A 27,912-nucleotide genomic window follows, 5' to 3' on the forward strand; every position below is an offset into this window, starting at 1 on the left:
ACAGGCAAGACTTGCTTGTTGGTTTCTTATATATTCTCGGGCACGATGCGACGTATGCATCTGTGACTTCGAAAAAGAAAATGCTTTCTGCCCAGTGTCTCAGATTTGAAGTTTTCTTCTAAAATTATGCAATTAAATAAGCAAGAGATATTACAGCAACTTACTGAGAAAGTATTGAAAGCATTTTTTTAATGCTAGTTATATGAATTTAAAAAGAGCTTTTGCCTGTGGGAGGGTTACAGGCTTCGCTATGCCCAGCAATCTGCACACAGGTAATGAGTTCATTTTAAGGTAAGTGGATACTAGCCATCTGTCAGTAAGCTGTTTTGTTTAGCAGAAGACCTTGTCTATCCAATGTCGAGTATTCTAAGTGTAAAATAATAGTAATAATTATGTGCAGGTGCATATGCAAACAATCATAGCTTTTTCTGACTTGCAGTTCTTGTAAGAAGGATAATAAAAGAGAGAGAAAAAAGGTTGATACCTGTTTGCTTAAAAATTTGTATTTCATTTTTTGGTTCTGCCATTTGAACATCTTTTGCCAATTTTCGGTGTGGCGAAAGAGTTTCTTGATGAGACCTTGTGAATTAAGGCAAGAGTCTGAACTCAAGCCCCAATATTTAAAGCTTGACACTTCCTGTTCTGTTCTATCCAGGCTTTGCACAAATTGCAGGTGGTTTAGCAAGTTCTGTCTGTCAGCTGCTTCCTGCTAACCATGGCCGTATGCTTTTTATGGTAAATGTGAAGTAGCCTCTTCCTTTTTCACATGTCAGTGGATAAGCCACCTTAATTAGCTTACATTTGGTGTGTGATCCTGCAGGTTAAAAGGGTTTGTGCGAGTAGATGTTGTGATGAAATTGATTTAAAGGAATATTTTCACGTGGCAAAGACTTTTGTATAGCGAGGATGTTGAAGTTTTCAGTATTATTAAATAAATAATTAAAAAATTGCATATGCAAGAATAAGCATCAGGTTTCTCAATGTATTGTTAAATATGAGTATGTTATCTATCAAGATCTATGAAACTGCTCGAAAAGAATGAGTTCTTAGTGTTATCTATTATTACTGTTTTGCAATGCTTATCTTTCTGAATAAAAATAGCATTAGTATATTTTGATGCTGAAATTCTAAAGCTGTGCTCTCATTTGGGTGTTCCTTTTGTGGAGGTTGTTCTTGAAGATGTTTATGAGGAAAAATAGAGGAACCAACTGGATTTTGTTGCAGAATTGGTATACTGTGTAATATTCTAAGTTTCAAAGAATCAGTTCAGATACTTAGTTATCTACCATTAAGCATTATGTAAAAATAACCACTATGACATGAATAATTTTTAATATGACTGTTTAAAGCAATTCTTCAGAAAATATTGGAAACCTTTCCAGAGATGTTAAGTTTTAAGTCTACTTTTTAATCCACTGACTGCAATAGTAGCCATTTCTGACATTCCATTATAACTACTTTTTGTATTGCCAGCACTGGACATTCATAAAGTAGGACTGAGTGGAAAAAAAGAAAAAAAAAAAAAAAGAAAGAAAAAAAAAAAAAAAAAAAAGAAAATCTAGTTCTAAAAAAGTCTGAAGATACTTGAACCGGAATTTGGAGTGAAGGTCCACGAGTTCAGTTACTTGATTCGTAAAACTCTGGACATTGGTTTCTCTGCCCCAAGGCTGTAAGACCCAAAGTCTTTGTCAATGGGTTTACTTAGATGCCAGATTTTATCACATGCCCCAGGACATTGCCGTTTTGGAAAAGCGAAGTATTTTGCACCCATGTCTTGCTTCAGCCTGTTGGGGGTTCACAACTGAGACTTCCCTGTCCTGTAGCCATTGTAGGGACCCAGTCCCTACAGCAGCAGGATTTTTGTCTGGTGATTATGACATAATATTAAGATTTTGAAATATATTATTCTGCATATTTTTCATTTAAATGGGTCTATTCATAATATGTTAAACTATACACAATTTATGTAATCATGTCATACAGTGATAATTTGCTGAGAATCTTAAAACTATTCATTGTATAAAAGGAAGCTGAAACAAATTACTGCTTGCCTGAAAATTTTACAAGTGAAACATCAATAATCAGGGGACAAAGTACTTTGTAATCTTTCAGTGTAGTGCAGGTACTTTTATTTAAAAATAATTTCGAAGATATGTCAGATATTTTTTGTGTATACAAGTCTTTGTAAAATTTTCTGTTTTCACTGTTAAGACATGATTTTAAGAGTGTGTCTTAAAATATCCAGTAAGACTTAATTTTACGATGAAAAGAGGGGAGGAGCCAGAAATTCATACATGGCTTTGTGCATTTTATTATTTTTATTTTCATTGATGCTGTAGTATAAAAAATTTGGAGTCTATTCTTCATTTTATTTTAGAAAATTGTTTGCTTGTTGTTCCACACACTGCTTAGAAGTTTTAAGATTGAGTAATGACTTTAGTGAAATTAGAACTTTGGCCTTCAGCAATGATGGCAATCTGTGAAGGCAAAATTTAAAAAGGCTTTCATATCTTAATTATGAGTTTGTAAGAAAATTGATCTAAAAATTGCATTTTTACCTGGCTAACCCATTTTCAAGAAATTTTGGCCATATTGTCACTACTTGATACTTTGAAAACATCTAAGAGAGGAATTAGATACAAGTTGATTAAAATTACTTTAATGGCTACATTATTTAAATTTATGGTGTGTTTGGTTTGTTGTGGTTTTTTTTGGTGTAGAATATGAGAGATTTGCTTGTTTTGTTTTTTAAGAATAATTGTTGAGGATTATTGACTCAAATTGAGTGGTTATTAATTGTTCTCTGGGAGCCTAAGCTTGAGGTTCAGGTGTCCAACATAGGTTCTTTATATGTCTGAATGAAAAGTGTAATGTTGAGAAATGGGAATATCTCTTTTAGTTTAACAAGATTATGTATTGATTTTAAAAGTATACTTACCATAACTTTTCTTAATTTTATAGTTGGTTTTGGGGTAGTAATGCATAAGATTGTTGTGGTTAAGGTAGTTATGTTTATGGTATTTAGATCTTAATCCACAGCAGCATGATGGTGATAATCCAATCTCTTTTTATGGTATTAGAAAGATGAGGCTGATTACTATTGTTATTTTGGGGAAGGCTTTTGCCTTCATGCCTGTTGTGGAACTGGGTATAAAGCACAGTCAAGGTATTGAATGACCTCGGTTTCTTTGGCTACAATGGGGACAGAGGGCAGCACCTGACTTTGGACAGGAACGCTTCTTTTTTTAATGAAAGTCTTAACAGTCTTAAATAGTCTTAAGCAGAGCAGTAAGTGTTTAAACTGAAATGAAATGGCAACTGCTTTTTGGAATAGGAGCAATACCTTTGCCAAAACACGTATTTTCCATTGGCTAAAGAAACATAGGTTGTAATTAATTGTAAAAAAAATATTGAATTTATATAATCTACACAACATAGGTGCTTGCAGATCTTTTGGGTTAATATGTTTATTAAATAGCTATGAAATTGTATAGAAATATATGTTAGTGTATTTGAGAGAGAACTTGTACGGTATGTAGCAGAGAAACCAGCTGGACTATTGGTCATAATTACATGGTGTCATGCTGGCAGCAGATACCTGAGCCAGCTCTAAGAGGTTCAGAAGCATCTCCAGTAGCGTGCATCTGGTAATGTGGTACTTCACTTGGGTTAATTAGTCTTCCACTTCAGTACTCATGGTGGTCTTGCTACTGAAGATGCTTTATTCTTAATGAGTTAATGTTTTATATCTCTCCATAGTGTTGCAGCATGCTATGTAAAGATAACTTTTTACATTATATGGCAGATTGGAAAATTTTATATCATATTTATTGAACATCACAGATATGTTCATAACCTATTTCCATTTTGCAACGAATCAGGTGAGGAGCCAGGAGGGGTAGCCAAGAAAAAAACTAAAGTCAAAGGTATTTTTAATGTTCTTTTTCTTATGGAACTTTATGCAGATGATGATGTCTGAATTGCATGTGCATTGCAAATACAGATTGCAGGTTATAATCATGTTTACTAATACTGGCTATGATGGCAAAGTGTTGTCTAATGGTGCAGCAAACGATTATTCTCCCCATTTTTCAGTAAGGTTTTCTTTTACTAGTGATTGTAATTTAATGGCTATGTGAGTGCTTTCCTAACTAGAGATTATATTTTGTTTGTGCATATTTTTTTACAACAGCTGTCTTGTTTGGATTGTAAGTAATTTATGTTAACTTCATATTTTGCATGTTTAAAATACAAGTTCTGATATATATGCAGACTTCATTCTGTGTGAAATCCTCCTTTAGTTATATGAATTAATTATACTATTACAATATCGTAATTGCCTTTGAGCACCTTAATTTCTGCGTAAGCCTCTACTTCAATAGTGCTGTTTCTTTCTTGTGGGACAAAAAATTTAGGTAAAGTTCAATAAGTTACCCTTTAATATTATTTTTGAGATTGATGGCAGTGCTGATGCTTATAAATTTTCCCAAAGCTTTAAAGCAGCATAGCTTGCAACTGATTTATGCCATGTATTTATTTATAATTACATTGCTGTATGAACAAGACATAATGGTCTAACGGTGTTTGGTGCAACAGAGAGACTAAAGAAGCTGGTTAGCTTCAACAAAACACCAAACTACCAGATGTACTTCAGGTGCATAACTCTTTAGATGTGCTCAGGTATCTCCACACAGCATGGTGCTATGTAAAGAACACAGTCTCTTTGTTGCATTAAAGACACTTAGACTTTATTGTGTTTTTTCTAGCAGTATGTGAAAAGTGCACGCTGTTTGTAATAGAAAGGTCTAATCAGCATAAAAGTGCTTTTGCTGAGGGAAGCTCTCATGCTCAAATGAATGTGACTCTTCTTAGCATCTTGCATGCAAGTGGAAGTTTTTAGTATTTGTTCCACATTGTGCTTGGTATGACTTGGTTGCAAATTGTGTGTTTTCAATAAAGTAATAAACATCATTTAACAATTCATTCCCAAGTTTTGGATTATTTTTCAATGTTTGATATGAGAATGAAGAAATGGTATGATATATTTCAAATGCTCTATACCAGAAAACAATTGGAAGGAACTGTGATGTTATTCCTTTTAGACTGAGCTGTGTGATTGGCTTGTTCACTCCACAGAAATGTTATACAGAATTAGAGAAGTCTGTTACAGGAGAAATGTCACTTGCTTGCTTTTTACCTTAGGAGACTGCAGTTTCTCTTAAAAGACTGAATAAGAATAGCACTGTTGTATTTTTTTCAAGGATTCTATTATATCAGAAGAACAGTCAGATTATCTAGATACGGTGTCACAGCCAAATGTGGATTGAAACAGAGAAAATAAGCACAAGAGATACAACTCCGAAAGTAAAACAGGCAAAAGGGTATTACTAACAAACCAAAATATTATTAGTGATGCTATATGGAAACACAAAGATTTAACAATTAATTTACAATTGTTACTTTGATTTCACTGAATATGGTCAAGCCAAGTTAGTTTTTTTGGAGTTCACCAGGGCCTTGCTGTTTCTTCTTAATTGTTGTATACTTACTACTTATTTTTGTTAAATCTATACTTAAGATGCATTTTTAAGGCTCGGCCTAATCTGAGGTAAAAATGTCAGTAACTTGTTGTAGTATACATTAGTGTTGTTATAACACTTTCCTTGGTAGTTTTAGCAAGTTGAGAAAGTTGTAGAAAAAAAAACTTGATATTCTTGACATTTGTAGTTCTCACAATGGTCATTCTGTTGTCAAAGATTCAAAATTTTTTGTGATTTTCATACTTACAGGCAGAACTGTTTTTAGCATTCTACAGAAGTTAGCTAACAGCAAGATCATAGAGGCATGGTTTTCACTAGATTAATGCTTTATTTGGATGCAGTAGCAGTAAGCTAAGATTACTGGCAGAACTAATTTGTTTGAATGGCTTAAAGCTTAAATAGTTAATCATATGAGTTTAAATTGGCATCTAACAAATATTAAGCAAGAATTTGATGAAAGCTTTTGGATAGTTGCTCTTGTCTTCTGATCTAAAAACGGTTCTCTTATTGAACGTTTCCTCTTTTTTAAATGAAAAACTAAAAAGTAAAAGAAGCAATTAAAGAACCACTCAAGAAATTAAAGGAAAAGCAGGAATCCAAGAAGGATGAAATCAAAGATGAGGAAGAAAAAAAGAAAGCCAGGAAAGGAAAAGATGCTACTGATCGAAAGGACAAGAAAGCTGTTGATACGAATAAATTAAAGAAAGATTCTGACAAGGCTAAAAGAGACAGAGGAAAGGAAAAGGAAAAAGGCCTAGACAAAAATGTGAAATCCAAGGAGGCTACAAAAAAATCAGCCAGTGAAAAGGAAGGTAATATTCAGGTAGGAAAAGACAAAGAAACAAAAAAGGTAGTTAAAAACCCATCCAAGGAAGACAAGAAAGAAAAGAAATAAACCACCTTCTGGATGTGCTAATGAGGAACAGATCTCCAGAGTGAGAAGTTCAGCATACTTATATGAATGTGATAAAGATGGCAATAAGAAGATAAAGTTTTCTGGAAATATGTGTGAACAAAGGCTATATATGATCCTTATTTGCAAACTGTTAAATGTGTACTGGCATTGTAAACACAAAGCAAAAATGTCTGCTGTGAAACTCAAATATGTACATATGTTAATATGCCTGGCTAACAATGTGTATTGAAAACAAAAATATCAAATTAATGCCAATTACTGAAACCATACTATAAATCTTGTGGATTGGTTTTGGGGTTTGGGGTTTCTTTTTTGTTTTTGTTTTCCTTTGTTCCCTTGTATTAAAAGGATATTTTTGGTGTGGGGATGGAAGTTTAATATTGTATATCAAACACAGGTTTAAAAACATTATTAAGAAGTTTGTCTGGACATATATAATGGAAACTCACAAAAAATTATTTCTGTTTCACAAAAATATCCAAGAGGAGCATTAATGGAATGTACTGTCATAGGAGCTTAGCAAATAAATGAAAGTTATTCCCTGCTAAACTTCTTTTTCAGTAGGCTGAGAAAGCTATTTAATACACAAACACTCACAGCAACTTTAGTGTTGCACTTACTTATGAGACTTAAGTGTATACTCAACCAGTGTTGCAACACGTTTTTTATTGATCCCGTGACAAAATGTTCTCCCCTTCCTCTCTCTTGTTAGGTCTGAAAATTTGATTCACTGTCACCTTTCAGTTTACTGTGTCCTGATTTTTTTTTTCTGAGTTTTCAAAGCTTTTGGTAAAATAGACTTCTGAAAATTAGGCCACCTATTTCACCTTTGATGAGTATTGTTGGACTCCAGTCATGTTTTAAGAAGAGATACGCTACTGAGTGAACTTGATTAGAGAACAGCTTATGTATTTTTGCAGATCTTGTTTTCTTCAAACAGCACTTTTCAAGTATATGGTACTTTGGTAAGCAAACTCCTCTGTCAGTTTGCTCTTATAGCTTCTGTATTTTTAGCACCGAGGAATGGTTTATTCGGCAGTCTTATTAGAATAAACAAAGTTACAAAACATTTCTTTGAAGATATTTCAGTATGTTGTTAAATCTATACTTGCTTTCAAGTTTATATGGGAAAGGAATATTTTCTAATTTTACTGGACAATATTTCTTAATATGTTGAAATACCAGTTGCACAATAAAATTGCACAAGATTCAGAATGAAATTTGTAATGAAAGTTGAAGATTTATTGTTGTAATACTATCATTTTAAAGAAAAAAAGCCTAATGAGTGAAATTGCGCATGAGTATATGTATGTGGCTGGTGGTGTAAGATTGAAGTCCTGAAGGTTCTTTCTGTTTGTGGTTTTGCTTAAATCTTTTGTACAACACTTGGCAATACAATTATCTCAGAGTTTTGATACATCACATACATGTCTCTGTAAAATGTGTTGATCCCTACAGATATGAGATGTGATAATAGGGTAAGGTATAGTCTGATTTATTTTTTTAGAGCAAAATTAGAAAAAATAGTTGAAAGGAAACCTGTAGAAAATAGCACAGTAGCTTAAGATTCTAGCTGTGATGATTAACAGAGATTGTATACTGACCTATTTTCTAAGAACTTACATGTGTGAAGAAGGAGGGAAAAGATGTGTCTTATTAACATTACAGTGCTTAGTAAAACACTGGACAGAATTAAGATCTAATAAATGCAATTTCATAATTGACGTTATCTTTTAGGTTTCAGTGATGATAGACGCGTTTATTCATCTTTGCTCTGATAAGTATTAAGATACATATTTGACAGAGGAGCACTCAAATTGCCTTTCTCAAGAATGGTGGCAGAGTGGTATAGGGTACATGAATTTTATTTCCTACTCTAATGTGACAGAAGTTGTAACTGTCTGGGAGTGAAATTTGGAATGAGTTGCGTTTCTGATTCACATGCTATTTTATCTTATACCCCAAAGCTTATCTGGTTCTAAAGGAGTTCTTTTATTTTCCAAATAACATTTTGTTTGAGCACACTCCCAGCTATATACAGATAGCCACACAATAAAATGAGATTTTTGCCCCAGAGATCTGTTGTGCTGTTGTATATCTCTATGAAATATTATTGTCATTCATCTTAACATGGCAAGTTACCACATGGGCTCAAAAAATGGACCACACAAGTAAAAACTGAATGCAATTTATTTTGATAAGAAGATGAGAGTAAATAGTATGTCGCAAAAAGTAAATGACAACACATTACATACTCAACAGGGTTGAATATGAATCAGTGATAAACATGATAGATGTTTATAAAAAGCTTGAAAGTAAAGTCGATAAATGTGCAAGCAAAATGAAGAAATACTCTTGCTACTAGTCCCTTCTTTCCTTTTACACGCTTGAGGTGCTTGTTGGCCACGAATTATTGAGTATCTTTTGAAATACTTCAAATCCATGTATTGGTCCTGAAGCAGAGCAAGTGGTTGCCTGGAACTGGAGACGTGGGTTATCAGAGCATATGAGGTTTTATTGAGAGAGATGTGTATGTAAGGGCAGTGAACTGTGTTTGTGGAAGCAGGGTGGCTGTTTCGACGCTTCCAGCTTCTGAAGTGCGAGACAGTGGCAAACAGAAGTAACTGGGTTTGTCTCCATATGTAATTAAAGATGATTGTAGAAGGAAGTAACTTCTTACTCTTGTTGTGATTCATATTACTGCAGCAAAAGATGAGTGCAAGTCTTAATAATAATTTTGAATATTTCAGGGTTTTTCTATGACACAGAAGAAAATTGGCAAAAAATGAAGTGTAAATGTGGCCTTTTTCTTCTAGCTTATGATTTTTGACTCCATAGTAGTAGACTCCCAGTTGTAAGACTTAAAGTTATAGCCTAACTACCGATCTACATGTAATTTAAATAATATAAAAAGGTATAAAATATGATTAATTCTGTTTTCCCTGTTCCCATTCCTGTTCCATATAGGGTAATGGAATGAGTATATTTTTCTCACAATGCATAAAATAAAATCTGTTGTTTTGAGGCATACTAGTCCTATTTGTATTGAGATATGTTTGACTCCAGTAGAAACCTGGTAATTTTTTTTTAACTTTACTGACTTGAAATCTAATACTTAGATTGTTCCACATGAAGTTACTTTTACAGGGTACAGGAGTGTTCATTCTAGTGTAGCTTCTGCTTTCCTAAGTATTATTTTTCTGATGATTTCTGTGCATACAATTCTTGAGAAAATAGTTTGTTTTGGGCAGTGTGTGTGTTTATTTAAGACGGTAGTTTCATCTTAATTGACCCTGGAACTCAAATATGAACCTAGGAAAAAATGACATATGATTACAGAAGAATTCTGTTTGGAAGGGACTTAGGAGATTCTTATTCCAACATCCCACTCAAAACAGGGTCATCTCACAATTGTGACCTGGTGTTGCTGCCATTGTCCAGTGTGGTCTTTAAAAGTTCCATGGGTGGGAAAGCACAACCCCTCTGGGCAGCCTTTCCCACCAATTTGACCGTCCTCATGGCTGTGGGGTGTGCGGGTGTGTGTGGGTGTGTGGAACTTTTATCCTGTAGTCTGAACCTCTCTTGTTTAAGTCTTGCTTGGATCCTTCTTGAAGTACAGTTGAGAGGAGGATTAGGCTAATCCCAATGTATTCTTTCTTAGGGACGTGGTGTATTAAGATGTGGCATATTTTTTCAAGGCTGTGAATTATCTTAATCCTTTACCGTGATGTTGATCTTTGCTGTTATTTGTTGCTTTCACTTCATTGTGTTTTGATCTAGAAGGATTCTGTGGTATAGATATATAGATTCCATCAGTCATACTTTTTTAGGAGTAAACTAGTTGTCTAAAGAAACTGAAGATTGAGACTACCTTATTTTGAATAAACTACAGTACTCTTCATCAGATTTAACATGTGAATTTAAAATACCTCTTCTCATTCTTGGCAACCTGTTATAAAGTTCAAATTAGTTCTTAATAAAACCTGTAAAACTGATAAAGTGAAGCACTTTTTGCCCAAAGAGAAAATCCTGCTGCCTGTTTTCTTCTGGATACTGACTAGATGTTGAGAATAGCATAGTGATTTGTTCATTTACTTTGAAGAAAAGGCAAGTGCTTATATTTCTGTCCCTTTTTTCCCCCCTCATCTGTTTGTCTTCAAAACATATTTGTTTACTATCTGCATACACTTTAGTCTTTGTATATATCACTGTATATCGGGACAGCCCTGTAATTGTGATTAATTGTTTGAATGCATTTTGGAGAGATTAATGTCCGTTAATTTAATTGAAACAACTTTCTTAGTTGATAATTGAATCAGATCAAAAAGAGCATTAAGTTAACTTTGTAACTGAAAAATGCAGGCCTTAAAGAAAGATCTGTCCCAGCACAGCCACCATCACCAGAATCTGAGACCATCCCAGCTGCTGAGAAGTCGTATGTTGAATCAGGTAAGGCCACTCATATACCAGACATGAAATAAAAGACATGATGCTTCGTTTGAATTATAGTTCTGTTTCCTTAGCATACAAACTTACTATGTCATTTTTTCAGGTAGAAAACTAAATCTTTCATTGCTTTTATGTGTTGCTTATCCACTACAGTTTATTTAATGGGAATTACTGTTCATAACTTTATATAAATCATTGACTATGAAATGTTTGTAATTTAAATGTACAGAAGAAACTCTTGTCAGCTCTCATGGTTACCATTGGAGCCATATCACATCAGAATAACTTTCTGCTGATGTACAGTTATAGCTTTGATATGTATGCAACAGTATACCCAGTCAGAATAACAGCAGATTCTTCACCTACAAAAAAAAACCCACCACAAACAAAAACCCCCACCAAAACCAACAACCACCAACTTTATAAGATTAATCAAGTATCCACTTTTCTAGTAAAACCAATAGTATATCATAAATACAATACAGCTTTTTGTGTTAAAAAAATATTTAAATATTTTAAAAGCCCCATAAATATTAGTTTTTTTGGTGTTATTCGGAGAGTACATATTTTTTCCAGTTCCATTACGAGGTTTATCTTACTTAGTGTTTATGTGAACCTAACACAATTACCCACAAAAGTGAAGCATATGGTCAATAAAATGGAAAATAAAATTTGTTTTAAGACTTGCATAACTTTTCTTAAGTTATCATTTACAAAATGTATCAAGTTAAGATGTCATTTACTTTTTCTTTTTCCCCCATAACTGGTACCATTTTGGATCTTTATTTAGAAAATGCAACTGTGATTTGGTTTCGTGCTGTTGAATTTTTCAATGTTAGTTTCAGGACATTTATATGAAGTCAACACTTCATACAAATTCCTGTTATGTCCTGGACTTGTGTGTTAGATGACAATTATTTATTCCTGAAATCAGTTCGTGATTTATTCTGCTATGAATTTCCAGGAGAAGACTTTGATATTGTAATGTTACTGTCGATTTTCCCTGTTCATAAATCTAACAAAACCCTATTTGTGCAAGTGGCATTTTGTTGTCAAATATGACATGCTAGTGCTGCTGCCCTACTTGTAGGAAAATGGATGAAAGTGTTATTAAAATAATTCCTTAGAAGGTAATTCTCGGTTTGAATAGATGCCTGAAGTTATAAATGTTACTGGCGCTGAGAAAAAGATACATGCTGAAATCCAGTGTAGATAAATTCTTCCAATTCCTCTTCAGAATGAATCTGATGTGATTGATGCAATACTGGAGAGTAAGCAAACAGGATTGTTTTTGTAATTGTGTGAGTTGCAGATGTTCACCAAGTCAATCTCTATGGAACTTTATGGAATGGAATAAGAACTTTGTGGATACTACTAAAAGCTGCAAGCCTTGAGCTAATATTTTGGCTTTGCCTTTTGCACTTACTTTCACTGCTATTTATAATCCTTTTAGAGCACAAGAACGCTGATGTAGAATTGGAAGAGGAAATTCAGTCTGTTCTTCGTGAAGGTCTCCATTCCCAGCCCGGTAATGCATTAACACTTAAAAATCACTGAAGAACTTATAAATACTGCTGTGGGCTAGATGAATCTCAGAGTCTGGTTTTGGTATGCAGAATGTCCCTGTTCATTGCAGGGGGTTGATCTAGATGACCTTTGAAAGTCTCTTTCAAATCAAACTGTTCTATGATCCTATGATTCTTCTTTTGCCTACAGAAAACATTTTAATCAGCTAATTTGTTATTTTCAAGAAAATTCAAAAGGTTCAGTTACCAAATCCTGAAACTGTGGCCTCTTACCCAGATATGTTTTGCAGCAGTAGCCCGGATTAGTCAGTTGAGGAGAAACTTGTTCAAAATACTTCATAGAGAACAATAATGGGTAATCAGAGATGGTTTTATTGTGGTTTTCTCCGTGATCAAAGGTGGCATTGGCAAGTCAGTGCAGATACTTTGAGGTTATACTTCTGGAAGGTGCGGACAAGTGGTCTGTGTCCTTCTCCATCTCCTTTGGGGACTAGTTGAAAAACACAAAGACTGTACTGAAGACTGAATATTTGCTGGTAATAGAATTTACCAAAGAGTATGTGTTCTCTAACAATCTGTGTGATTTTTAGGAGAGAGACATGAAGATGTAGATGAAAGTCTACATGACCAGTGGCAAGTGAAAGAAGAAAAACATGGAGAAACTTTTGAAGCTCCTACAACAGATGACTTGCTCAGAGAATTAGAGAATGAAATTCCAGAAGCATATGAGACACCAGACTCAGTTCCGAAAGGTATCTGAATGACTAAATATATTGAAAATTAAATTTTGTCAAGAACAGACAAATAAAAATATGCTGCATTAAAAACTTGACTCTTAATTTCTGCGTACAATAGAGACCTAGCTAATGTCAACAACAAAAAATAGTATTTAGCAAATAAATATTTTTAAAACCAAAATGGGATATTTTAATGACATGTATTTTGGAATGTAGGTAACTATATATTATTCTTTAGAACGAAACAAATTAATCTGTGCTTCAGCTGTGTGTATCTCCCCCAATATTTGTATGGAGTTTGATTCTGGGCTTTATAGTTTATTAAACTAAATTTTAAGAGTTTATTAGCACAGCCTTTTGTAGTCAGACTTATTCTCCCTCTACTTTCCTTCTAATGTGGCTCTTGAAGAGAATGTTACACATGTGACTATATTGCAAATCCCACTCAAAACATAACATCTTATAAAGAAGTTGCTCATATCCTGTTTCCTTGAGCCATTGACAAGATGATAAAAATTGTTTATAATCAAACAACTTAGGGGAAAATATTTCTCTAAAGAGACCTTGTATCTTTTGTATTCATCCACAGTGCAAGTTAAAGTAGGGGAATAGATAAGATATTCAAATTCAAGATACTTTAAATCTTTAAAATTACTTTTAGGAAGGCAATGTGAATATTTTCTACTTTTTTTTACATTTACACAGAAACATCTTTGGAGAATGAATTGTTTATTTTATTTTTTAGCAAACGTGTAGAGAGTTTGTGTGTATACACATTCTCAGTACTATATTCCAGAATAAAATCATAAATTTTATTCTTTCAATCTATATACATGTTTTGCTGGGATTAGAATCACAGGATGTTAGGGATTGGAAGGAACCTCAAAAGATCATCTAATCTAATCCCCCTGCCGGAGGAAATTTGCTTAGAATATCTGCTTATAAATTTGACTCTATTCTTACATAATATTCTGTTATAGGGTTTGCTTTATCATGTATTCATTTAAAAAAATTAAAAATTTGTAAATACATTTTTGTTTCTCAGATGCTGATGTTTTGGCAGATGATGTTGGAGCAGTGCAGAGTGAACCATATGAAGCTCCAGGTATAATTTTGTTTTTCAAACTGGGTAATATTGCTTTTCTGCCTAAATGTAGCAAATTATATGAGAAAGCAAAATAGAAGATGTTAGACTAGTTTAGTAATACATAATTGTGAAAATGTTTTTTACTCCAAACAACTGTTCTTGATTGTTTTGGATATTTTTACTCTGAGATTACTGCATCACACTTACTATTGGAAAAGGTTGTTAAAAAAGAGAGGATGATAGGTATGAAAACTTCACTTAGGTTTGTGCAAAAACTTCATTTTTACTTTTTTACACACTTCTGGCTGTTCTGCATGATTGGGATCTGGATAGGAAAGAGACCTGTGGTTGTACAGTCTAAGAAAGAGAGAATGAGATTTATTGGTTATATTACTGTATTCTTAGAGTCTACAAAGCTGCATTTCTGCTTTCTTGTTATTCTTGCCATTAGTCAGAAGGTTGTGTTCTCACATGGAACCTGTCACCTTTCAGAAGCACCCAGTTTCCTTTCCTTCAGGACTATTTGGTTTTTTGAGACCCATTATACTATCAGAGAGCGAATCGGCACCAAAGATTGAATTCTGAACTATCTTTGCACTGTCTTTCTGCACACCCCAATTCATCTTCAAAGCATTTGTGCAATTTTGTCTGGACTAAACCAGTTAGCTTATAGTCATCTTCATGTTGGGCATCAGCCCATCTTTCCCATTATGAAGAAACAATAGGTGGATATTACAGTTTCCCTCCTATCTGATAAGAATTTTCTTGTGGATACTAATAATGCTTCTTTATAGTATGGGCAGCCTCTTCCATTTGCTGATTTCTGTTTGGACTAGGCTTCTAATCTTTGGTTCAGTGTTAGTTCTGGACTTAACTATCTTGCTTGGTGTCAAATAAGACAGAAGAATAATTTTATTTGCTTGATATAGCTAAAACTGCTTGTTCCTATCTTTGTGAGAGATTTGTCAGATGTATCATACCGAGTATATTAATAACATTGTAAGGAATTGTAGTCACAGAGGAAAATAATCCATATATTTAGCTTTGCAATGAAAAAAAAGTAAATTGCTCTAAATCTGTGATGCCGGAAGCAAATGTACTTTTTTCTCAAGGTCTGATTTCTGGCTCTTGTCTTCTCTAGAACATCACCAGTAATCCTCATGCAAATTAGTAAAGAAGCTACTTCAGAACTTTGAGGATAGGGGAAGATTACATTCTTTTTATTATTCATATTAGAAGAACTATTAAAATATTCATGGAGACTCATGGCTCTTGTGGGTCTAGTTTTCATACTGAGGATATAACAGAAGACTAGAAGAGAGGGTGGCCCAACACCTTCCATTAGAATCCCATGTGTCAAGTTGCAAGTGGCTGCCTGTAAGATTTGAATTTGTCAGTTTTCAACTAGGGAGCTACACTTTGCTATTGATAGACGTATTGTGGATGTAAGCAAAAATAATGAAGCATTAAAAATATTTCATATTTTTAATTTTAAAAATACTTCTTTTTTCGTACTTAATTTACAGTTTCATATGAATATGATATGGATGTGGAAAAGATAGTAAGTGAACCAGAAGCTCCAGGTTTGTAAATTTTCAGATTATAATATAAACACTTATACTTTTTTAAACGTGCTTCAAAGTAATGTGTCATGTTGAATGTGTAGTCACAGTTTTATTTTCAAAGAGTTTTTCAGGTAGTCTCAAATAAACCTGATATTTGCAGCTGTGTTGCTGTTACAGTTGTGAACACAATGCTCCACAAATCCAATTTAAAAATACTTCCATAAATATCTTTTTCTGTCAGGAGTCTTGCAATGTAATCAGTAGATTGTCAAAGAGCTACTTGTATTCTAATTTTAAGCCTAAATACAAATATGCATGAACATTTTGTATTCTATGACTAATAGTGTAGCTCCTGGATGTGTTTTACAATCTAGCTGTCACTTTCAAACAATGCCAACAAAGTAGTATTAACTCAATGTAGTATTAACTCAGTATGTTTAATTATGTTATTCTTGAGCTAAATATGTGACCTTTTTGACTTCTCTGGTGCTATTTAGCTGTTGTATGAAAATTTGCTTAGAATATAAAATATTAAATATTTGTATTTTAAGGTGACTCCGAGCTAATGCCAGAAGATTCTATTGAACATTACACAGGTACAGTCCAAAATCATATCTCTTTTTATTGAGTTCTGTTGAATTTTGGCCACAAACCAAGACAAAAAAAACCCCTCAAAACATTGGAGCTTACAGATCGCATCAGTTCCTTACTAAGTTATTAGATCTGTATTTTTATTAACATTCTGAAAAAATGCAAAGACCTACATGAAAACTACTTTTCTGTAATATCATTGAAATGGGCAGAATAATATTTTGAGGGTTAAATTTCAAGGATGTTTGTATTTTAAATTGCATAGAAATGTTTCTGTGGATAAATATAATGTGAATTTGCCAAAGACGTTGAAGTTAGTGGTGTCAGGAAAAAAAGTTGTTTTGTTTTTGTTTTTTTTTTATGGAATCAAGCAATAACAAGCCAATTCCAAAATTCCTCTGTAGATGTTTGCTGTATATAGAAACAATTTACAAGTATTTCCATTCTGAATTGTAGGTTATTTGTAGATGAGTTCATGAACTGTGTAAGAAAAGCCAACTGATAGTGCTTTGTCTTTTTGAAGTCTGTCTTGTGATACCAGAAAATGATGCAGTTCTTTTCACGAGATCTTTTGGAAACCTTCACCTTTGAACTCATATTAACTTTAATACAGTATAAAATAGTGTCGTTTTCAATATCTGTTTTGTTCTGAATAAACTTAACACTGTATTGTGTATATTTATTGTCTTAAAATTCCATGAATGATTTTTTTTTTTTTCTTTAAACAGAAGATAAGGTGCATGGCGATTATAACGAAGACCATGGTATGACAACTATTATGTTTAGTGAAATAACTGTATTGGTGACTTTCATTAATATGAAAATGCAATTACTTTGTCTTAAAATTTTCCATGCTGTCTCATTACTTTGCGAGTTCTCAGTTAAGGGTGTTGTTGGTTTTTTGTTTGTTTCATGTTCAAACCCCTTTTGTATCTAAGCAATCAATCAGTCTCTAACACTGCAACAAGTGTAGACTGTGTGTATAGGTTGTATTCCCATACTGATCGTCTTTGTCATACTTGGTGCTTATGTGGCACAAGAGTGTCAAAGACTTCGTACACCGTTTTTTTAGGGCACCCTCGCCAAGTCAGCTGGGGTTCATTGCATCTGTATAGCTCAGTGTTAACCTGTCAGCTGGTCCACTTGTTTTAGTTTAATTTGATTTAGTTTAATTTAATTCACTAATGATTGCTGAGACCAAATCGAAGAGTAGACAAGAAGACTAGTGGTCACAGGCTTGAAACTTAAGGTTTGTGGTTGTTATTCCTTCTGTGAGATTCCTCTGAGGATTACCGTTCTTCAGAAAAGCTAAGCGCATCTTTGAAGCACTCTTGTTTCTTGGCCGTATTTAAGTAACCTGAGCAAAGGACAGAAGTTCTTCCAAATATTTGAGACGGAAAACCTTGAGGTTCATTCTTTATCACCAGGAAGGAAATTCTGACATCTGCCGTTGCGACAGAAGTCAAAATCCCATTGAAGGACTTTCAGTGGCCCAAAGATCTATTCAGCCCTTAGTCCATGTCTTTCTCAGCCTGCAGAAATTATTTGTCTCAGCTCTGATGCCCTTGACAAAATGTAACTTGGAATACAGGAGCTCAGTTATTGTACACAACTTTCAGTAGTCCTATGAAGAGTTTTGTACAGTTTGTACTAGTGCAACTACAGAAACAAGGCAAGTTTGAGATTTCGATTACAAATTTAGAGTTCTGAATATTTTTTTTTAAAGAATATACTGTACAAACTTTTTTGTTAAAGGAACTGAGTTGGAGCCAAGTGACAGTGCCTTTTAAGATAAAACACTTAAAAGCAGAAAGATTTTATTTTAAAAAAAATCTTACAGAAATAACCTTTTTTGGATGAGGGTTAGTACTTGTTAAGGTAATGAAATTATCCAAAACACTGGATAAAAACTGAACTACTTTAGTTCTAAAATTCACAATAAATGTATAGTGAAAATTCAGATAATTAATGGGTAGCATTTTGTCTGCTTTCAGATGTTACCTAAAGTAAAATGATGAATATTCTTAATTTCCTTCTTCTGCAGAGTTACGAAAATTAGAATGGCTCTTTACTCAAAGATTAGGAGTGTAGCTGAATTGTACAGAATGATAGCTTTATTGTAATTGTTTCTGTTATTTCATCTATGTAGACAGAAATGGTATTTGTTGGTATGTTTTATGCGTAGAATTTCTACTGCAAGCTCCAGTAAGGGTTCATATGTCTATTCAGGCCTCAAACTAGAGAAAGTCTTTGAGAGCTTTGTATTTATCAGTAAATAAATTATCTGGATGCTTAACAAACAAATTTTTAGGATACTGCATGCGTATCAACTACCCATCAACTTTATTTTTTTTCTTCTTTGCAGAACCAAAGCATGAAGAACTGACTGAGACTCAAGATGCAGGTATATACACACATATGTGTGTAGGTGGGGTGTGTGTACACTCCCTTACACATCCCCCCATGTATATATATATATTTTTATATATGGAACATATTAGAAAATCTTTGATTCAAATGTAATTGAAGTAAAAATACCTCTAACGTAAATGTTATTGGAATATAAACAATATTCAAAATCAGAGAAATAGCTTAGTAAAGTTAAACCTTGCGTTTTATATCTTTAAATATGTAATTTTTGTGCTCTTCAGTCACAAAATATTGGCAATTATGGAAAACGTACATTGCAGTCTGTGTAGTTATAAATTTAGGTTTTCGACCTATCTTGGCCATATTCAAAGAAAAAAAAATTCTGTGGAATCCATAATTTAAGTTGAACTTGGTCATTGTCCTTCAGGAAGGAAAGTAGGACCCACTGGGGAATTGCATGTTTATCCAAATAAAAAGCCTTTTAAAGTGGAAATGTATAGGCTTTTTTAGTTTGATTTTTAATTTGTCTAGCAGATGTAATGTAGTTGATGCTGCAAAAGATGAAAGTGGGTTACTGATTATGCTTAGACAGGAACAGGGAAGAAAATTCAAGAAGGAATTTATTTTTTTCCCTTCAAATTCCTTGAAGTTCCTGTTTGTTTATAACAATATAGTGTTCACAGGGAAACATGTCTGCGTGCTATCTTCTTTTGTGTTGTATCTAAGTTTCATCAGTTGAGGGCTTGACTTTATTATTGCTCTATATTAAATATTTTTGTAGCTGTTGAGGACCTTCTGGAGGAGATGAATGAAGCCACAGAACCAGGTATGTTGTAATTGTGATCTTAAAGTGTTTTGATGAAATAAATGCATTTTGAAATCCGATGGAAAAAAAATAAACAAACCCAAAAAAACCTCAACACCTAAAAAACCCCAAACAAAACAGCAACAACAAACAATAACCACCAAACAAACAAAACCCAAAACCTGACTATACACTTATTTCTTTTTGTATTTTGTCTTATAGATTATATTATTGAAGATTTTGATAATGAAAAAGCATGAGTTTTTATAGTTTGTGAAAGAAAATGTTTTGTTTTGTTTTTCTTCAATTTATATTTGTTGATATAAATAAAAAACAAAAAATGAAGCAGAGAAATAGGCTATATAGAATCATCTAGTTTCAACCCTCCTGCCATAGGCAGGGACACCTTCTACTAGACCAGGATTTGCAAAGCCTCATCTACCCTGGCCTTGAACACTTACTTACAGGGATGTGGCATCCACAACTTCTCTGGGCAACCTGTTCCAGTGTCTCACCACCCCCACTGTAAAAGAATTTCTTCCTTATGTCCAATCTAAATCTACCTTCTTTAAAACCATTGTCCGTTGTCCTGTCACTATAGGCCTTGGTAAAATGTCTCTCTTCAGCTTTCTTATAAGCCATTTTCATATACCTGAAGGCTTCTCTAAGGTCTCCCTGGAGCCTTCTCTTCTCCAGGCTGAACAACCCCAGCTGTCTCAGCCCTTCTTCACAGGAGAGGTGTTCCAGCCCCATGGTCATTTTTGTTGCCTTCTTCTGGTCCTGCTCTAACAAGAGCCAAGGACTCCAGAGCTGGACACAGGGCTCCAGGTGGGGTCTCACCAGGGTGGAGAACTTCATGATGTTGAACTTCATGATGTTCTTACGAAAGGCTTAGAGTTTCAGTTTGAAGAAAGCAGTATGTTAATTCTCACATAACTATTCAAAAAGATTAAGTTGTAAATTTTTGTTTGTTGTGCTGGTGTCAGGGAATTTTAAATGAGTCAAATGTAACATGAAGATTTGCTCTGAGAAGCTGAAAATACCAGAAATGTTTTTTTTCAACTGTTAATTCAGTTGGCTAGAGAAAAATGACTGAAGCAGTCTAGTCTGAGCACAGTGTGTAGGATTTGATCCTGTATTTATTTAGGTTTTCCATTTTAAAAGTATTTCTAATATAATTGAATGGGGAAACAAACATTAGTTCACACAAATAACAGTTGTAACCAAAATCACTTTGGGTGGGGACATAATAGCAATGCAAGTCAATAATGAAGAGGAGCTCAACTTTTGGACATAAAATACATGCAATACCTTTTTTCTACTCTTAAGAGCAGAAACCTAGTTGATTGTTTTATAGTTCAAGTCTTCCTTTTTCTTTAATACTAGTTCAATTGATTTGCTGGTGAGGAATAAAAGCAAACTTAGTAACATTCTGTGTGTAACTTTCAACATTTATTTTCTTTGTAACAGTAGAAAGTAAGCATGCAGAAGATGTGGCCACTGAACCAGAGGAATCAGGTTTGTATGTTATCTTTTGCATGAGTTTGCTATTTAAGAAAAATTAAAAAAAAAAAAAAAATTAATAGAATTCTGTGCTGCAGTAAAAATATATTTGTAACTTTTTCTGCAGCTTTCTTCTTTTAAAGACAAACATTAATTGTGCTGTTGGAATATAACATCTCAGCTTTTTTAATTATAATATTTTGATGACCTAAAGACCACTCTTCCTTTTTAGAAGCTGAATGTGCTCCCAGTTCCAAAAAACTTGCAGCAATAAAAATGGCCATATTAGGTCATGTGAAGCTCAAGATTTCTTTGCTATACTCTGGTTCCCACCAGCCAGTCACTAGTGTGTACTCAGGAGAGAGGATTATATGTAAGAAATAAAGTGAAATGTCTCCCCAGCATTGAGCACTTCATTTATTGAGCACTTCATTTATGGACTTCCCAAGTCAGAAAATATATTTCCCTCTCCTTGATTTTTCTTATTGTCTACATGGTTATTATGAATTCTTTTTTGGTGAGCCTGACTCCTTCCACGCATGAAGAATAAGGAGCGATGTGCAACCTTCAGTCTGTTAGCAGTAACAGCACTTGGTGACATGTGGCATGTCTAATTTGAACATATAGATGGAATTAAAAAGAACTGAATTTTGAAGTCAAATATTTCATGGTTACAGCTGGGAACATAATAAATATTTGGATGTTTTCTAAGCCCATACCATAGTAGCATGTGAAACTGTGGGAGATTGGTCATTCAGACAGTATAGTTTCAGAATTTTGAAATATCACTTTGAAACTATGCAATCCTGCAATTTACTCATTGGCCTGCTTAAGTATCAATCTCTCCCCTGGAAAAATTCAGCTGAGGAAAATTTGCATCCCACTTCTGCAAAAGCAGTATTACAGAGTAGTCTTGGCAGGTTACTCTTTTGAGCATAAGGGGAAAAATGCAGCTTTTTATAAATATTTAGAGAACTGTCCAGTTTCAATTGTTCATACACTTTTGACTTACAGAAATGCCTGTTCAAGCTGAGGATTATTCAAATGATGATCTAGTGGGTAAGTTAAGTGTTCGTTTATTTCCCCCCTCAAATGAAGCTATTGCTACATGGAAGTTTGCGAAGAAATTACTTTGTGGAGAGGAGTGAAAGGATATCATTATTGTTATTTAAAGTTGCTTCCTGGTTTTGAAGCAGTATTTTTTATCTTGTAGTGGATAAATGCTAGTAATAGTTACTGGGTTATACAGAAGTGTTCCAAATAAAATTGAGCAGTTTTAATTTACAACTTCAGTTTTAATGATTTTAGACAGAGCTGAATACTTTTGCTGCAAGGGGAAATATAAAAATTTCAGGTTTCAAAATATGTGCATCCTTCCTTTCTAGAGTATCTGGTGATGGGTGGTGATACTGTCAGTTCTGTGTGTGTTGGTCAGATCTGTTGGAGTCTGACCGTGACATGCTCTTTGGCCACCGATCTGGAAACAGGACTGTTTGTCATGCCAACTCATTTTTATTGACATAGTTGATTTTAAGAACATGAGTGCTTCCAGCTCTTCCATTTGCTGCCTGATAGAAGTAACATGGAATTTAGCCAAACCATTTTTAAGAGTAGCTGCATGGGTTCTGAAGACGGCATATTGTTACATTTTATCTGCTTTTGGCGTTAATTGTTACAAGTTGCTAGTTTGTTCTTGTAACAAAGTAGTTGTGTTGAGTGAGTCACGGAGCTGTATCTCTGGGCAGTAAATCCCAGAAGCTGCAATCCAGGAGATGTGTTTTGGTCTGAGCAGCCTGATCACCTTTCTGGGTTAGTTGATCTTTGTGATATGTGGAAGTTAAGTGGTGTGTTGCCTAGGTAGTTCTGTGGAGTTTTGCTTTTCCTTGTGGGAAATGAAAACTTGTATTTAACTCTTGGGCATGCCAGAAGTAGCGAGAGAAGTGGAAAAAAATGCAGGAGGCCTTTGTAGTTGCCAGGTACGGATTGGAAGCATGGTTTAGTTAGCGTTTTACATGCTGAATCTTAACTGAGGTGATTTGAAATGCTCATATCAACCTGTAACTTGTGCCCTCTGTGAGGTCTTTCCAAACTGTTTATCTTAACAGCCACGTGGTATATTGAAATGTTTGAAGCCATACATGTTCATTAATAGATGCTGTATCTAAAAAGGTTTTGTTTCATAATGAATATGAAATATTTTCAACCAAAGCTTATAATCAGTGTAGGGACAAGCAGTGGTTACCTTTGACAGCACAGGCAAGAAGTTCAGCAAAGGTCACGTTCAGTTGGTTTGTTGTTCTTTAAGTTGGAACTGTAGAGCAAGAAAAGATGTTTTCTCTCAGAAAAATGTTGCTCCTTAAAGTTAAAATAACAAAAGGTCTTTACAGGACTACTGCAAAATTTCAACAGTAGTTAATTCAACTGCATACTGTCAGTTGTATTGATATGAGGATATTGAGACAATCTCTTGACATAAATATATTATTTTAAAACTAAATTCAGAATCCAAGTGCTAACTTGAAATACTGAATTTTTGTTTTCATGGACCATATTTCTGTTGCTTTTTGTGCTACAATTTATGGCTCAGTCCTGCAGCAGTAAATAAATTTTCTACCTTCTCCAAAATAAAAAGATCTTCTTTGTATTGTACAGATGGTTTTCCTAATATTTCATTTAGAATCATAGAATTATTTGAGTTGGAAAAAAATCTTTAAGATCATCAAGTCCAGCTGCAAACCTAGCACTGCCAAGTCCACCACTAAAATATGGCCTTAAGTGCCACATCTACATGGTTTAAATACCTCGAGGGATGGTGACTCAACCACTTCCCTGGGCAGTCTGTTCCAATGCCTGACAATCCATTCCATGAATAAGCTTTTCCTCATATCCCATCTAAACCTCCCGTGGTGCAACTTGAGGCTGTTTCTTCTTGTCCTATCGCTTGGACTTGGGAGAAGAGGCCAACACCCTCCATGCTACAACCTCCTCTCAGGTAGTTGTAGACGGTGATATGGTCTCCCCTCAGCCTCCTTTTCTCCAGGCTAAACAGCCCCAGTTCCCTCAGCCACTCCTCATCAGACTTGTGCTCCAGACTCCTCACCAGCTTCGTTGCCCTTCTCTGAACTCTCTCCAGCACCTCAGTGTCTTTCTTGTAGTGAGGGGCCCAGCACTGAACACAGGATTTGAGGTGCGGCCTCACCAGCGTTGATTGCTCCTTTGATTGTAGGTGGACTTTCAAATAAGGTGGCAGAATTGAACCCAGTTGTCCACTCTCCTTTTATTGTATTGTGCTATGAAGAGAGTCCTTCCTGTTTTCAAACATTGTTAGCATAAAAAATAACTTGTTTTACCTTGAAATAATATGTAATAGTTTTTCTTAGATTTTAACTTCTAACACTTTTTTTAGAATTTTTTTTTTGTTTTTACCTTCAGTTGTTTTCGAAACTAGCACAACACGCTTTTTAAACCACAAGATTAGCCTTTAGGGTATGTTAGCTCTGTCCTGATATGTCTTGTGGCAACAAACAATGATACAGCACTGGAAAGACTATTTTGTTTTTCCCCCCTCACAGGAAAAAGTGAGAGAATCAATCAAAATCTAGTCAGTTATTAAACACACAAATAACTTGTAGAAGTAGTTCCATGTCTGTGATTCTTCCTTTAGGAGGTAGAAAATGAAAAGAATTTGATCAGCACAAAACCTGCAACAATATACCAACATACTTAAGAATCTTCAGTAATTTATGTGGTTGTGCAGGAACCACTTTGAAGGCATTGTTTATCACTTTTTTTTAAGAAGCTTATTGTGTCAGCACATAAAGTAGAATTCAAATAGTTTCTCTGAAAATTGAGAACGGAAACAGGGCATAAGTAAATTACTGACCAGGAATAAAAATGTTATTGCTATTAAGTTACTGGGTTTTTAGGTGTTTTTACCTGCTTATTTTGGATGTGAAAATTTCAGTTTGAAGGCAACATTATTCTCACGTTTTCCTCTTGAAATGTGAATTTAACATTGACCAGGAATATTTTTTAATTCATGATGGAGGATTCAGTATGTTTGTCGTTGTTGTTGTCAGAAGTCTTTTCTCCTTTGTTCATGTGATTTCATTTCAACAGGTATACTAAACTGGTGTTTTCTGTTATTTTAGCAAGAATAATATTAAAGTTCATTGTACTAGAGACAGTCAAGAGCTCTGTTTTGAATGGAGAACATCTATATACAGATGTGCACTCTTAACACATATTAAAGGTGTATGTATGTAGTAAACATAACTCCAAGTAGTGTACAAGATATTCAGAAATATCAATAGTGAGTCCTTATTCTCAGGTTGTATAAATTCATACAACTTCATTTGAAGTATGGTGACTCCAGTTTGTATCAGGTTAGGAGCAGCTGTTTGATTTGAAACACAGGAACTTATTTGTTTTGGAAAGAAAACAGGAGATAGTTGAGAGGATGAATTTAACTGTGAGGAACATTCTGATGTTGCCAGCGAAGAGATCAGGTGTGGGATCTGAATGTGTTGGAGTGCAAGTCAAGAGTTTTTTGCTGACTTCAGGACATATCACACACAAAAAAATTACTAGACCACTGCATCTTTAGGTATCTGTATGTACTGTTTTCCAGTTTAAGTTTACATGTAAAATTATATCAATATTGCTTTCCAGCAGTAAGCTATTTTCATTAGTTATAGTCTCTGTTTTTGTAAACTAGTGCACTTGAGTGGTGTGGTAGGCCACCTTGAAATATTAATAATTTAGGATTTTTGGCTAATCCCGTTTTACAGTGGCACGTAAATTGCAGCGGTTGTGATTGAGTAGTACTTGTTGGAGACCTATTTTAAGGGAGACATATTAGAGTTTTTTTGGGATGCCTTTACTCTCTGTATTTGAATTTTGATCCCTCTTGTAATGTTCAGATTTAAAATATTTAAGGGTTGTTGCTCCCACCTCCCCTTTTAATCTTGTATCCTTGACATTTTTATAACCTTGCATTTATTTTACCAACTGCTGAAATCCCTTATGTGTAGAGAAGTTTCCACTTTACAACTTAGACCCTTCCTCGTTCCCTGACTCCTATTTTCCAATTGTATGTGCCCTTGACTCTAAAAAAAAAAAATAATTAATGTATTTGTGCCATGGCCTAGATTTCCTTTACAAAGAAAATGAAGTGCCATATGCTGAGAAAAAAGTTACTGCTTAGATAAATATTTAAAAGTTGACATTTCCCACCTTATACAGCAACTTTGTGTATATTCGTTATGATAGCTCCTAGAAGTGCTAGCTTTGCAAAATTAACTAGTCTGAAACAAAGTTGCATTTTTTAGCATTTAAGATTTTTTGTTTTGTTTTAGGGTAAGTTGTGTTTTGGTTGGTCCTTTAATATAGATTTCCCCTTATTTTTTCAGATACTTAAAGCTTCAAAAGAAAAGTCCCTACATCAGGAGGACCAGCCCTAACCATACGCTACAAAAGGGGAGCAGATGGTTGTAATAAATCTTATGATGTAATTACCAAGCAGTTCAGGGTTTGGGGAGCGAACACTAAGATATTGTAACTGGGTTGTAGCCAACTGTCATTTTAGTAAGCTTTTTTAACACTTGGATGTTTAATTTACATTCCTGTCTGATTTTTTTTTTTTTGGGTCAAGTTTAGTGAATTCATTATTTTTCTTCTGTGTTTGTGGCAGAGTTGCAACTTCAAGCTGCGTTTCATATGTGCTGTTCAAGCAATTGTTAATATTCTATTTATAATGTAGCAGCAAGTACATTTTTTCAGATTTTAATATATATCTTTTGTTGTGGATTCATACAGTATGTACAGAGCAGTTTGGTCAAACAAGACATATAATATAATGGATTTCTAAATGTTTTATAACTGCGGATATAGCATACAGCCTAACTGCGTTTTATTGAAAACACTAATCAGGTGCACACTCTGCTGTGAAGTTTGACTTATAGGTCTTTGCACTGATGTTATGTCAACAGTTACACTACATGAATTTCAGGTGATTTTTAAAATAGTCTAACAAAGATACAAAATGTATACGTTTAATTCATACTAGTAAAAGGGCAGATTACTAAATCACTTTTTTTCAGAAACCCTTTATGTGTGAATTAGAACTTTTTATTTATGCGCATTTGGTTTTTAAAGCAAAAAAGTCTAGAAAGTACATAATAGCCTGGCAGGGCGTTAGTATAGATTGTAACAAAACTGAGTTGCTGGAATTGAGTTGAGTAAAATTCTTCTAGTTTACCTACCATTGTAATAATCTCAAAGCTGGATTTAGTAAGTTTTATATTCAGTGAATGATTTTAAAAGTCAAATTTGCATAAATACATGACTTGCAAATTTTTTTTAAACACTTTGGAAATTCAACCTTAGGAAAAATACGGTATCAGAATGTAAGACCTACAATCATAAATGCTCTTGTAAATGGTACGTCTGAGTTTAGACTTTGAATGATTTAGAATTTTAATATAACAGGTGTACTTTTTACCTGTTCTGTGCTGCTGTTCCACAATCAAGAATACGGAATTTATTCTTTGCTGTTTTGCATGTGTTCCTTCTTGGCTCAGGAATAATTGCTGTAATTTTAGGAAATTGCCAAGCCTGGTATGGGAGCTTAGAAGAAATAAAATAAGATACGTTTTTAAGAAGAAAAATCAATTTGGTAACCCTAACAGTGGTTGCCTTTTGACTGACAGGGAGATTTAAAATTTCTGTAACACTCTTTTGAAGTCAGGTTTTTAGTTGTTCATGTTTATAGTGAAAGGGGCATCATAAGTGCTTGCATTTTTTTGTTTGTGTTTTCAGTAAG

At 34.2% G+C, this 27,912-nt stretch overlaps 1 protein-coding gene across 10 annotated transcripts in view; it reads left to right on the top strand.

Annotated features, from left to right (window-relative positions):
* ASPH (aspartate beta-hydroxylase) overlaps positions 1–27,912 on the top strand; it is a 110,477-nt gene that overhangs the window by 28,555 nt on the left and 54,010 nt on the right. For 8 of the 10 annotated variants that reach the window (XM_082045643.1, XM_082045642.1, XM_082045638.1 and 5 more), the window contains 11 exons: positions 10,819–10,905; positions 12,359–12,433; positions 13,022–13,183; positions 14,214–14,273; positions 15,782–15,838; positions 16,372–16,416; positions 17,140–17,175; positions 18,777–18,815; positions 19,563–19,607; positions 21,057–21,104; positions 22,104–22,148. In XM_082045643.1, coding sequence (XP_081901769.1) covers positions 10,819–10,905; positions 12,359–12,433; positions 13,022–13,183; positions 14,214–14,273; positions 15,782–15,838; positions 16,372–16,416; positions 17,140–17,175; positions 18,777–18,815; positions 19,563–19,607; positions 21,057–21,104; positions 22,104–22,148 — 699 coding nt within the window. Of the gene's footprint in view, positions 1–3,881; positions 3,927–10,818; positions 10,906–12,358; positions 12,434–13,021; positions 13,184–14,213; positions 14,274–15,781; positions 15,839–16,371; positions 16,417–17,139; positions 17,176–18,776; positions 18,816–19,562; positions 19,608–21,056; positions 21,105–22,103; positions 22,149–27,912 lie in introns of all 10 variants that reach the window. The other 2 variants (XM_082045639.1, XM_082045640.1) reach the window with 2 other exon arrangements.

The sequence above is a fragment of the Streptopelia decaocto genome, assembly GCF_964273445.1.
Source record: "Streptopelia decaocto genome assembly, chromosome: 2".
NCBI classification, from domain to species: Eukaryota; Metazoa; Chordata; class Aves; order Columbiformes; family Columbidae; genus Streptopelia; species Streptopelia decaocto.